We start from the raw sequence: 12500 nt of genomic DNA, 5'->3' as shown, positions 1-12500 counted from the left end.
GTGGGGCTTGACTAGGCAGAAAGGCTGCAGAGATAGAGAGTATGAAACTGAAGGGATTTAAATGCTCGAATGCAAATCTTAAATACCAAGTGTAGTGAGACTACGAGTCAAGGCAGATCAGCAAGAAAAGCAATAAAGGTTGATTGAGATTGATGGATAAGATGCTGGTAGAAAAGTTTTGCATGAGCTCAAATTTACATCTTGTGAAAGATAGAGGGATTTATAGGGAACCATTGAATTGTTCATTGGAGTGATGACAATGGATGAAGGATGCAGCAGATGGGGTGAGATAGGGGTGCTGATGAGTCATGCTGCAGAGTTGGATTAATGTTTCTGTGGCCTGAGAAGGGAATGAAATTGATGTTTAAGGCATGGAATTTGTGATGGGGCCAAAAATGAATCAACAATGTCATCCAGCACTGGGAGCAGCGATGCACTGAATTTGTACTGTTGGTGCATGTTGGGATCCTGAGGGGGCCCTGATGTGCACATGTACTGTAATTGCCCTGGAAGTTTAAACTTCGGACAAATTTGCACTGCCTGGGAGCCTCTGTGAATGTCTCTTGCACTGATTTTAGAGTTGGAGACTTGGGCTAGGTATGCTGTAGTTTGCTGGACACTTAGCTAGAATTGTTGCAAGCTAAATCACTCCTCCCCCGCCTTTATTTCCTCTCCTTGCATTATCATTAGACCTGCCAAGATTTCAGCTGCTACGTTGAATATTCTCCCACTTCTTGGTCTTATCCGCTGCTTTTAATGTAAAATGTTTTGTCACATGAAAAATACACTAAGAGTAAGTTTTTGCATGTTTGAAGCTTGTTTGGCCAACAAGTAATTGATATGACTGAGCTTTTTAGTCACACAGTGCTTTAGAAAGAAAATGTGATATTGTATGTGGCAATGGGGATTTAAAGGCCAAAAATTGAATTTAATTCAAATGTCACTTTTCAAGAAAATCCCTAAAAACTAATTTTTTCATGGATTGCTTTTTAGCTGGTGTGACAACAGAAACTTTGCAAGCTGTTGGTGCAACTCCTGACACACAAGGGGCAGATGCCAAAGTTCAGGAAGAAGAACCTGACCTAGCAGATGATGACATTACTACAGGTAAGTGGTTCTGTTTCCAAACCTGTGAAGGGCCTTCTTATTAAAGAATGTTTCCTTGATTTTGTTTTGAAGAATTCTCATAATGGGATCCATAATGGGAACAGGCTCAAAGGGCTGAATTTGCCTTCTGCTACTAATTCGTGCGTTCCTAAGATGCTTGTGAAACAATGAATTTGTTGTGTTTACGTTCTAAGATGATGCAAAATGTTTGTTCTAATTATACTATATAAAGCAGTCATTGTCAAATTAGGATCATGTGATTCTTTTTTCTTGCAGTCAAACTGAGAATTGCCATGTAATTGTCTCTACTAACCTTTAAATTTAAACCTTTGTGCTTCATACTTTTTAATAAAAGTTAATTTTGTAATGCAGTGTTAATCATCATGCTTTGCTATGTTCAGAGTGCCCATTTATTGATAAAATACCTCTGCTTGTAACCTTTGAATTTATGTGTATAATAGCATTTATAGACTTGTGCTATCTAGATAGATGGAAATTATTACTCTGGTGAATGTTGCCTTGCATAATGGTGTTGCAGATCTTGGTAAACACTGCAGGAATTATGCTGTTTCCTGATGGCATATCTTGGTAAATTAGCATGTATGGTACATTTGTATTTTGACTTGTGTAATTTAGGATTTTGTTTTGATGTTGTTATTTTACCCTTAATTGCTTATGTACTGGTAATCCAATAGATGCTCTAGCTTCTCCAGTATTTTGATCAGGAAGGGAGGTAATTGAATGTGACAATTATGATACTAAAATATTCCAGCATACACAAAGTTGATATGTTGGAATTTTTCACCTGCTGTTCTTATTTCCTAAACAGATTATTGACTCTCAAGTTATCTGTAACAAATTGAATGCATACTCTGGCTTTCTTTCTGCCTTGCCTTTTAAAATCCAAAAGTAGTTAAATAGAATAATAGTCACAGTCCTTTAATAATATCACATGGAGATGCATAACCATTGGATAACATTTATTTTTGAGCTGCTTATAATAAATTCATAATATTTTGAACTTTACACTGTATGACACCTTTTCCTGTTGTGGTTTTTCAAGATTGACCTAGCAGAATATTATCATTTGATGCTAACAATAAAGTAGAACCCATTGTCAAAAGACTAAAGAAATTTAGCATGTCAGGTACACTTTCTCCAACTTTTACAGATGCACCATAGAAAGCAGTCTTTCTGGTTATATCACAATTTGGTATGACTCCTGCTCTGCCCAAGACCGCATGCAACTACAAAATGTCATGAATGTGGCCGAATCCATCATGCAAACCAACCTCCCATCCATTGACTCTCTCCACACTTCCCACTGCTTTGGCAAAGCAGCCAGCATAATTAAGGACCCTACATACCCCGGACATTCTCTCTTCCACCTCCTTCCGTCAGGAAATAATATAACTGACTCAAGAACAGCTTCTTCCCAGCTGCCGTCAGACTTTTGAATGGACCTAGCTTGCATAAAGTTGATCTCTCTCTACACCTAGCTACGACTATAACACTACATTCTCGCGTCTCCTTCTCTATGACTGATTTGCTCTGTCCGTGCAGAGCACAAGAAACAATATTTTTCACTGTATGCTAATACATGTGAATAATAAATCAAATCAAATAAAATCAGATCAAATCAAACAGACAAACAAGTTTTAAAATATCCAGTTAGGATATTATTAAAAGAATCTTCCAGAATGAAGTACAAGAAGTACAAGTACCTTCTTGAGAAGGTGAGAGGGCATGGGATCCAAGGCGCTTTGGCCTTGTGGATCCAGAACTGGCTTGCCTGCAGAAGGCAGAGAGTGGTTGTGGATGGGTCTTTTTCTGCATGGAGGTCAGTCACCAGTGGAGTGCCCCAGGGATCTGTTCTAGGACCCTTGCTGTTTGTCATTTTCATAAATGACCTGGATGAGGAAGTGGAGGGATGGGTTAGTAAGTTCGCTGATGACACAAAGGTCGGTGGTGTTGTGGATGGTCTGGAAGGATGTCAGAAGTTGCAGCAGGACATAAATAGGATGCAGGACTGGGCAGAGAAGTGGCAGATGGACTTCAACGCAGATAAATGTGTAGTCGTCCATTTTGGCAGGACCAACGGGATGAACGAGTACACTATCAAGGGCAGGAGTCTTAGTAGTGTTGAAGAACAGAAGGATCTTGGGGTCCGGGTCCACAGGACTCTTAAATCGGCCTCGCAGGTGGAGGATGTGGTCAAGAAGGCGTATGGTGTACTGGCCTTTATTAATCAAGGGATTGAGTTTAGGAATCGGGAGGTAATGCTGCAACTTTATAAGACCCTTCTCAGGCCTCACTTGGAGTACTGTGCGCAGTTCTGGTCGCCTCAGTATAGGAAGGACGTAGAAGCTATTGAAAGGGTACAGAGGAGATTTAAAAGGATGTTGCCTGGATTGGGAGGCATGTCTAATGAAGATAGGTTGAGGGAGCTGGGACTCTTCTCCCTGGAGAGACGAAGGTTGAGAGGCGACCTGATAGAGGTTTATAAAATGTTGAGAGGAATAGATAGGGTGGATTCTCAGAGGCTATTTCCCCGGGTTGAAATGGTCGCTACGAGAGGACACAGATTTAAGGTGCGGGGAGGAAAGTACAGAAGTGATGTTAGGGGTAAGTTTTTCACTCAGAGGGTGGTGAGTGAGTGGAATCGGCTGCCGTCAGTGGTGGTGGAGGCGAACTCGCTGGGGTCTTTTAAAAGACTTCTGGATGAGTATATGGGATTTAATGGGATTGGGGGTTATAGATAGGTCTATGGATTGGTAGGTGTTGATGTGATCGGCGCAACTCGTGGGCCGAAGGGCCTGTTTGTGCTGTAGTGTTCTATGTTCTATGTTAAATCCAAAATTCTTCAGCTGGTCATACTTCAGATTATTTTTGAAAAACAAAGTGTTTTTGTTTATTTTTTGTGATCCTGTGGCTGGATGCCTTAATTTCTTTCTCCCCATCCCTTCAAAAAACGTTGTTCGGGTGTGTACCTGTGTCCATCAAGGACGGTCACCTCAGCGCTTCACTGTACCGCAAGCCCACGGATAATCTCACGATGCTTCACTTTTCCAGCTTCCACCCTAAACACATGAAAGAAGCCATTCCCTAGGGATGAGTGCTCTATATACCCAGGAAATGCTCAGATGAGAAGGATTGCAACAGACATCTCCAGACGCTGAAAGATGCCCTCAAGAACAGGATATGGCACTTGACTCATCGATCGACAGTTCCAACGTGCCACAGTGAAAAGCCACAGTGAAAAACCGCAGTGACCTCCTCAGAAGACAAACACGAGACACGGTGGACAGAGTATCCTTCGTCGTCCAGTACTCCCCCGGAGCGGAGAAGCTATGACATCTTCTCCAGAGCCTTCAACGTGTCATTGATAAAGATGAACATCTTGCCAAGGCCATCCCCACACCCCCACTTTTTGCCTTCAAACAATCACATAACCTCAAACGGACCATTGTCTGCAGCAAACTACCCAGCCTTCAGGAGAACAGTGACTACAACACCATAGAACCCTGCCACAGCAATCTCTGCAAGACATGCCGGATCATTGACACGGATGCCGTCATCTCACTTGAGAACACCATCCACCAGGTACACAATATGTATGCTCTCACAACTCCGCCAAAGTTGTCTACCTGATATGCTGCAGGAAAGAATGTCCCAAGGCATGGTACATTGGGGAGACCATACAAAGGCTACGACAACAGATGAATGAACACCGCTTGACAATCACCAGGCAAGACTGTTCTCTTCCTGTTGGTGAACACTTCAGCAATCATGGGCATTCAGCCCCTGATCTTTGGTTAAGCGTTTTCCAAGGTGGCCTTCAAGACACACGACAACACAGAATCACTGCGCAGAAACTGATAGCCAAATTCCGCACACATAAGGACGGCCTCAACCGGGATCTTGGGTTCATGTCACACTATCTGTAACCCTGACAACTTTCTTGGGCTTGCAAAATCTCACGAACTGTCCTGGCTGGAGACAATGTACATCTCTTTAACCTGTGCTTAACCCTCTCTCCACTTGTTTGTACTTTCAAGACTTGACTACCTGTAAAGACTCGCATTCCAACCATTATTTTGTAAATTGAGTTTGTGTCTTTACATGCCCTGTTTGTGAACACAACTCCCACTCATCTGATGAAGGGGCAGTGCTCTGAAAGCTTGTGGCTTGTGCTACCAAATAAACCTGTTGGACTTTAACCCGGTGTTGTGAGATTTCTTACTGGAATTCTCTAACCCTTCATGCCAGCTGTGCACTGCCTGCTGTGGGTTTCCTGGTGTTCCATTAACAGCGGGGAGACCAGATAATCCCAATGCCAGCAGGCGGCGTGCTGCCGCAAAAAGCACTGAGAAGAGGCAAGAAAATTTTGCCCATTGTTTATTGTTCCTGAGATGATATCAATGCATTCCAGAATAGGATATTTAACCAATCAAGTTGTTCTGGAGGTTCACCTGTTTTTGTTCTCCGAAGACAAGTGACGATGCCCTTGTTAAGATTACGGCTCTCTCGCAACTTTGCTCAAGTCTTTGGAAAATGGCAACTTGCATAGGCAGACTATGCCTTTTAATTGTCCAAAATTTGTAATAATGCTTTGATTTAATTGACTTGCTTGTTTCAATATTAATAATTATTGTTATACCGAATTACTCAGAACCTGAATTATGTGATTTGTCTGATCTTTCTGAATAGGTGGAAAATGGTTATATTGACATACAATATATCCAGCTTTAACATCTGGCTGCCCCATAATTTATTTGCTGATGGAGTTTGAACAATTGAATATATTGGGTCAAATGGCCAATTTCTGTTCTGTTTAAATTTACCTGCTTCTTCTTGCTATATAATTTTGAAATGTTATGAAGAAAGTCCTTGATTATTTTGTTACATTTGCTCAGTTGCTTCATGGAAACTTGTGTGCTAATTCTTTCTTACTGTTGAGAAGCTACCAGTATTCTATCTAAGTGACTATGCTTTATTAATTTCAACCTCTTTTTAAAAGAAGCTGTCTTTGTTTAAGCTATTGAATGTTCTGGTATGGCAGAGAGCATGCTTGTGGCTGATGATCTGCAATCCATTTTGCAGATTAAGAGAATGTCAGGACCAGTTTGTTGTTTAAATTTATTTTATTAAAATATCACATTAAAGCATACAGACAGCAATAAAGATGATATTCCTGGGATAATATCTGGTGCTGTCAGCCTTCTTAACTTAAGTAACCGCTGTATCAAGAAATGCAGAGTTTGTCTTGTTTGCGCTCTCCATATCTGCGTAAATGTTTTATAATCAAATGTGCTTAAGTACAGGGGATTAACAAAAAATGATAGCATTTTCAGCTTGTGTATGTTGCACACGTTGAAATATAAATTTTATAGACCATCTACGTAGAGCATGGCTAAGAATATTAAATGTAACAGAAAAGGAAAAGATCCTCCATTGACTTACTTTGAATAGACAAATCAGTTTTTGTTTGATGCGTTTTTGAAGAGCTTGTGCTTGCATAAATGTAAACCAGTTGGATATTTTATTGAAAAGAATTTGACACTTTTTTTAAAAAAAATCTTTGTTTCAACATCGAAACGCAGTCTAAGGCTTCTGAGAACTGAATACAGTTGTTCAATAATTCTGTTACAATATGTGACTTCAGAGTCATTAAAAAACTTACAACCAAACAAAGACTTTCCAACCCATTTACTACTATCTATAAACATGAGGCATATTTTAATTGTCATTAATGTTCTGTACTGTAAATACTGGTGAAATGTGCAAGATTATGTCATCCCTTTGCGACCTCGTACTGAATATAGGTAAAATAGTGCTTTGAATAAAAATGCAGGTATTTTTCTCCTTCAGAAGTTATCTGAGCTCCAGCAACCACTAAAAATAATAATGTCTTTAAACATTACTTTGATCTTCTTTGTGCTTCCTCCTCTTCCTTAGAAGCATTGTAAACTCAAGCTAACGTTTCAGTCAATGTTCAATAACAGCATCAAAAGCTCAATGTTCTAATTCAATGATACAGTTGCTATTTTGCTCCCTTGCTAGTTGCTCAGATTGTCATTGCACAAATACAGTGTAATGAAACACGTTTATCGTCTTTACGCTCTTCGTCATCTTTCAACGGGCTTTCATCTGAGCCAGACTTTTTGAGGCATCATAATAGCATGGCACCACTCATCTTTCTCCTGTATATCTTCAGTTTTAGCTGCCTCCCATTTTCTATTTCCTCCCATAGAGTTAGCCCTTTGCTTATGTTATCTTCTGTTGCTACAGGTGAAAGTACTCCCTGCGCATTTAGCTGAGCTATCGATGGGTGTTTCTTGAATGTATTTGTAAAAGTACTGTGGCTGTCTTGTTTGTGTCACTAACTTAAGTTATTTTCATAATTTGTTGCATATCCTCATTTTAATGTCACTGCACTTGGCTTCTACCTGTATTTTCCACCAAAAGAATATTTCAAAACTGGAAATCCTGTCTATCATGTTTTGATGATGTAGAGGTGCTGGCGTTGGACTGGGGTAAACACAGTAAGAAGTCTGACAACGCCAGGTTTAAGTCCAACCAATTTATTTGATAGTAATCCCACAAGCTTTCGGAAACGGTGTTCCTTCGTCAGGTGTGAACATAAGAAATAGGAGCAGGAGTAGGCCATCTAGCCCTTCGAGCCTGCCCTGCCATTCCATAAGATCATGGCTGATCTGAAGTGGATCAGTTCCACTTTCCCGCTTTCTCCCCATAACCCTTAATTCCCTTGTCTATCAGAAATCTATCTACCCATGACTTAAATATATTCAACGAGGTAGCCTCCACCACTTCAATGGGCAGTAAATTCCAGAAATTTGCCACCCTTTGAGTGAAGAAGTTCCTCCTCAACTCCTTTCTAAACTGCCCCCCCCCCCCCTTATTTTGAGGCTGTGCCCTCTAGTTCTGCTATCCTTTCTAAGCAGGAAGAATCTCTCTAACTCTATCCTACCCAGCCCCTTCATTATCTTGTAGGTCTCTATAAGATTCCCCCCTCAGCCTCCTAAACTCTATCGAGTACAGACCCAGTCTATTCAATCTCTGTTCATAAGCCAACCCCCTCATCTCCGGTATCAGCCTGATGAACCTCCTCTGTAGTCCCTCCAAGGCCAATATATCCTTTCACAAATGCAGGGACCAAAACTGCACACAGTACTCCAGTTGCGGCCTCACCAGTGCCCTGTGCAGTTGCAGCAAGATCTCCCTGCTTTTATGTTCTATCCCCCGCGCTATAAAGGCCAACATTCCATTCGCCTTCTTGTTCCTTCCACACACCTGACGAAGGAACACCGTTTCCGAAAGCTTGTGGGATTACTATCAAATAAACTGGTTGGACTTAAACCTGGTGTTGTCAGACTTCTTACTGTATCATGTGGTGTCTATGGGGATGAAAATAATATGACAGGTTGGCAGTTCTTTTTGTTGACGACTTATCAATGCTTATCTAGTCGATCCTGATCTTAATTAAATCTGGCTCTGTTCATAGCATAGAATCATAGAACCCCTACAGTACAGAAGGAGGCCATTTGGCCCATCGAGTCTGCATAAGGCCACAATCCCACCCAGGCCCTATTCCTGTAACCCCATGCATTTACCTTGTTAATCCCACCGACACCAAGGGATAATTTATCATGGCCAATCAACCTAACCCACACACCTTTGGACTGTGGGCGAAAACCCACGTAGACACAGGGGGAATGTGCAAACTCCACACAGACAATGGCCCAAGGTCAGAATTGAACCCAGGTCCCTGGCACTGTGAGGCAGCAGTGCTAACCACTGTACCACAGTGCTGGCCCTGTGATGAGTTCTTTGCTGTCCCTCAATTCGTGAATGGTATCTTCTTGAGTTGTGAGTTACTGCCATTAGTCTTCATGTGACTGAGCAGGCTGATTTTGACACACAGATCTTTGAGCATGGGCAGGACGCCCTTGACTTGGTCAGATCCTATTTGCAGTATTTGCTTCCTTTACTTCCTCCTTTGTTGTTGCTCTGCTCCTTCATTAAGGTGTTGGTAGGACAAGTTGTTGTTCAGTCTAGTCATTGAGCTCAATGCCACAATGTAGCAAAGAGAACTTCAGAGTCTCTTTGAAGCATTTCCTTTGTTCTATCATTCGAATGTTAACCATTTCAGAGTTGCGAGAACTGTCTCTTTTAAGGTGAAAGTTTTCAGACGTTCAGAAACAGTGGCCAGCCCATCAAAGTTAATTTTCTAAGAGTTTTGCCTGAGTGCTTCGGGTGGCACAGTGGTTAGCACTGATGCCTCACAACGCCAGGGACCCGAGTTCAATTTCTGGCTTGGGTCACTGTGTGTGTGAAGTGTGATGTTGTCCCCATGTCTGCGTGGGTTTCCTTCAGGTGCTCCAGCTTCCTCCCACACACTGAAAGATGTGCTGATTGGGAGCATTGACCTGAACAGACACCAAAGTATGGCGACCAGGGGAATTTCACAGTAGCTTCATTGCAGCATTAATGTAAGCCTTACTTGTGACAAATAAATAAACTTTTAAATTTTGTTTGATGCTCCTCCCATTGATTTGGAAGATGGAATTTCTCTTATGCTATTTTGTGTGGCTAATGCTCACTCCAGGCCTTGTTGCTGTGCTGGAGTGTGGCGACGAAAACTATTCTGCACGCTATGACTTCTATTGTCTTGCGGAGGCCTTTGTTGTCAAACACTCACTGCCATCTTCCTAAAAGGTTGAAGTGACAGCAGTATGATGTTGGATCCCCTCATCAATGATGATCTAAGTTTGAGAGGCAAGTGCTGAGGTGTGGGAAGTGCTCAGTATATTCCAGTGTCTCTTCAAAAAGCTGTATGGCCAAGTGTGAGTTTGTGCATTTTGTTTTGATAACATTCACGGACAAATTGAGTTTCTTGTTTACACAATTGAAGAGATTGAGAGTGGTTTGCAAATTTGATGCAGGTTGAACATCGACCTGTCAACAGTAGATCCTATTTCTCTGTAGTGGTTAGTTTAGTTTTAGTAACCAAGATTAAAGAGTTCCCCCATAGACAGTATTTACACTGACACTAGAGAACAGTTGATCTTTGAGTGAATAGCCACCTGCTCCTGGTCTGTCCAAGACCACAAGAAACCCGGTCCATCAGGCAAGCCAGCCTCCATCCATTGACATTGTCTACGTTTCCTGCTGCCTCAGAAAAGCAGCCAGCATATTCAAGGACTCCATGTACCCCAGATGTACTCTCTTCCACCTTCTACTGTTGGGAAAAATATACAAAAGTCTGCAAACATGTATTAACCAACTCAAACAGCTTCTTTCCTGCTGCCATCAGACTTTTGAATGGACCTACCTTATATTAAGTTGATCGTTCTCTACACCCTGACTATGACTGTAACAGTACATTCTGCCCCCTCTCTCTCTCTCTTCTCTGTGAATGGCACACTTCGTCTGTATAGCATGTAAAAAAAAAATACTTTTCAATGTATACTTGTACATGTGACAATAAATCAAATTAGATCACCATCGGATATATTCTAAATACTATGGGCTATCTCACAACCTTGCTCCACCCTAGTCTGGATTTTGGGGTTACCTGTTATCTCCCGTTTGAGACAATCGCAGCCAGCCATCATGGAGCAATTGTCAGACTTTTGAATGGACCTATCTCACATTAAGTTGATCTTTCTCTACACCCTAGCAATGACCATAACGCCACATTCTGCACTCTCTTGTTTCCTTCTCTATAAACGATATGTTTTGTCTGTACAAGAAACAATACTTTTCACTATATGTTAATACGTGACAATAATAAATCAATCAGATTGCAAAGAATATCTTGGACTTCCAAATTGTTGTAGTGCAAGAGCTGAATTAATTGTGATAATTGGCCTGTGACAAGCATTATATCCTACCTGGATGTTACGTATGATTTCAATGGTTAGATTAGAGGATGGTCATTATTATATTACAGATGATAATTGTTTCACTGATTTGCAATTTACTACTGTTCCACAAATTGCTGCACTGTATCAGGGTGCTTTCTTTTCCATGCCATTTCTAATCTCTATTTTAGGAACACTAATCTATTTGCCTAGTTACTTTATCAATCCCACAAACTGGTTATTGTGCGTCTACTTTCACCCATTATGTAACAATGACCACCCTCTAGTCTAGTTGCTGAAGTTATACTTAATATCCAGGTAGGGAGTAATACTTGTTAGAGGCCAATTATCACAATTAATTCACCTCTTTCATCTGGACAATATTTGTTGGATTGCATTAGTTCCTCAGGGTGTCATGCTTGGTCTAGCTTTCTTCACCTGTTTTTTCAATGACCTTCCCTCCATCACAACGTTAGGAATGTAGCTGTTTGCTGCCAATTCGCCATTCACCTGACGAAGGGACTAACCCGAAAGCTTGTGCGTTTACTATCAAATAAATCGGTTGGACTAAAACCTGGTGTTGTCAGACTTTTTACTGTGCTGCCAATTCTGCAGGGTTCACCTGAAAAATTTCCTGATACTGAAACAACATGTCAGCATAGGCAGGGCCTCAATAAAATCTTACTGTGTCAGATGACAAGCAACATTCATGCTAACAAGTATTAGACTGTGATGGTATCAGACAATGATTAGTTTGTTCTCCACAGTAAACTAATTTGAAACTGGAATGTTGTGGACAAATATTAGCTCAATCAATTATTAGGCAAATATTTTATCTTAATGTTTTAGCGTGTATGTGCATAAAATATACTTGTAGTTTTATCATTTACGGGTTGTGGGTTCTCTGGCTAGGCCAGTGTTTATTGTCCATCCCTAATAATCATTGAGAAAGTGGTATGAGTTGCCTTCTTGAAACACTGCAGTTCCTGAGGTGTAGGTACATCCACAGTGCTGTTAGGGAGGAAATTCCAGGATTTTGAAGCAACAATGAAGCAATGGCGATATTTCTCCAAATCGGGATCAGTTGAGCTTCCGATCAATGATGTTGGTAGTGACGGATTTTGCAGTGGTGATGTTTGAGATGATGTTGTGAACACCTTCGTAATTCCTATGTTTTCAAACATAACTCTTTCTTTTAGCACTTGAATTCAAACTGTAGAAAATTGGGCCTCCGGTTAAACTGACAAAGAATTAAATGCAATTTATACAGGCTTGGAGCGAATTACTGTTAAAAGGTTGGGGCCACTACATCAGATTTTAAAAGAGAGAAAACTAAGTTCATAAAATGGCAGGTGGACTTGGCTAAAGAACTGGAGACGTGACATCTGCAATTGTTTGAATAAAGGAAAGTTTTTCAAATTCAAAGGTAGTTTATTACCATTTCTAATTGAAAACAGCCCATGTGTGTGTCACATGGCTGTGGGGATGGATGGAGCTTAGATAGAT

General features: G+C 41.0%; 1 protein-coding gene across 6 annotated transcripts in view; it reads left to right on the top strand.

Annotated features, from left to right (window-relative positions):
- wdr7 (WD repeat domain 7) overlaps positions 1 to 12500 on the top strand; it is a 695157-nt gene that overhangs the window by 319525 nt on the left and 363132 nt on the right. For all 6 annotated transcript variants that reach the window (XM_080182523.1, XM_080182596.1, XM_080182751.1 and 3 more), the window contains one exon: positions 994 to 1107. In XM_080182523.1, coding sequence (XP_080038649.1) covers positions 994 to 1107 — 114 coding nt within the window. The remainder of the gene's footprint in view (positions 1 to 993; positions 1108 to 12500) is intronic.

Source organism: Carcharhinus amblyrhynchos, chromosome 1, assembly GCF_965287045.1.
Source record: "Carcharhinus amblyrhynchos chromosome 1, sCarAmb.v2.hapA, whole genome shotgun sequence".
Taxonomy (NCBI): Eukaryota; Metazoa; Chordata; class Chondrichthyes; order Carcharhiniformes; family Carcharhinidae; genus Carcharhinus; species Carcharhinus amblyrhynchos.
This window is presented reverse-complemented; position numbering and strand designations above follow the sequence as displayed.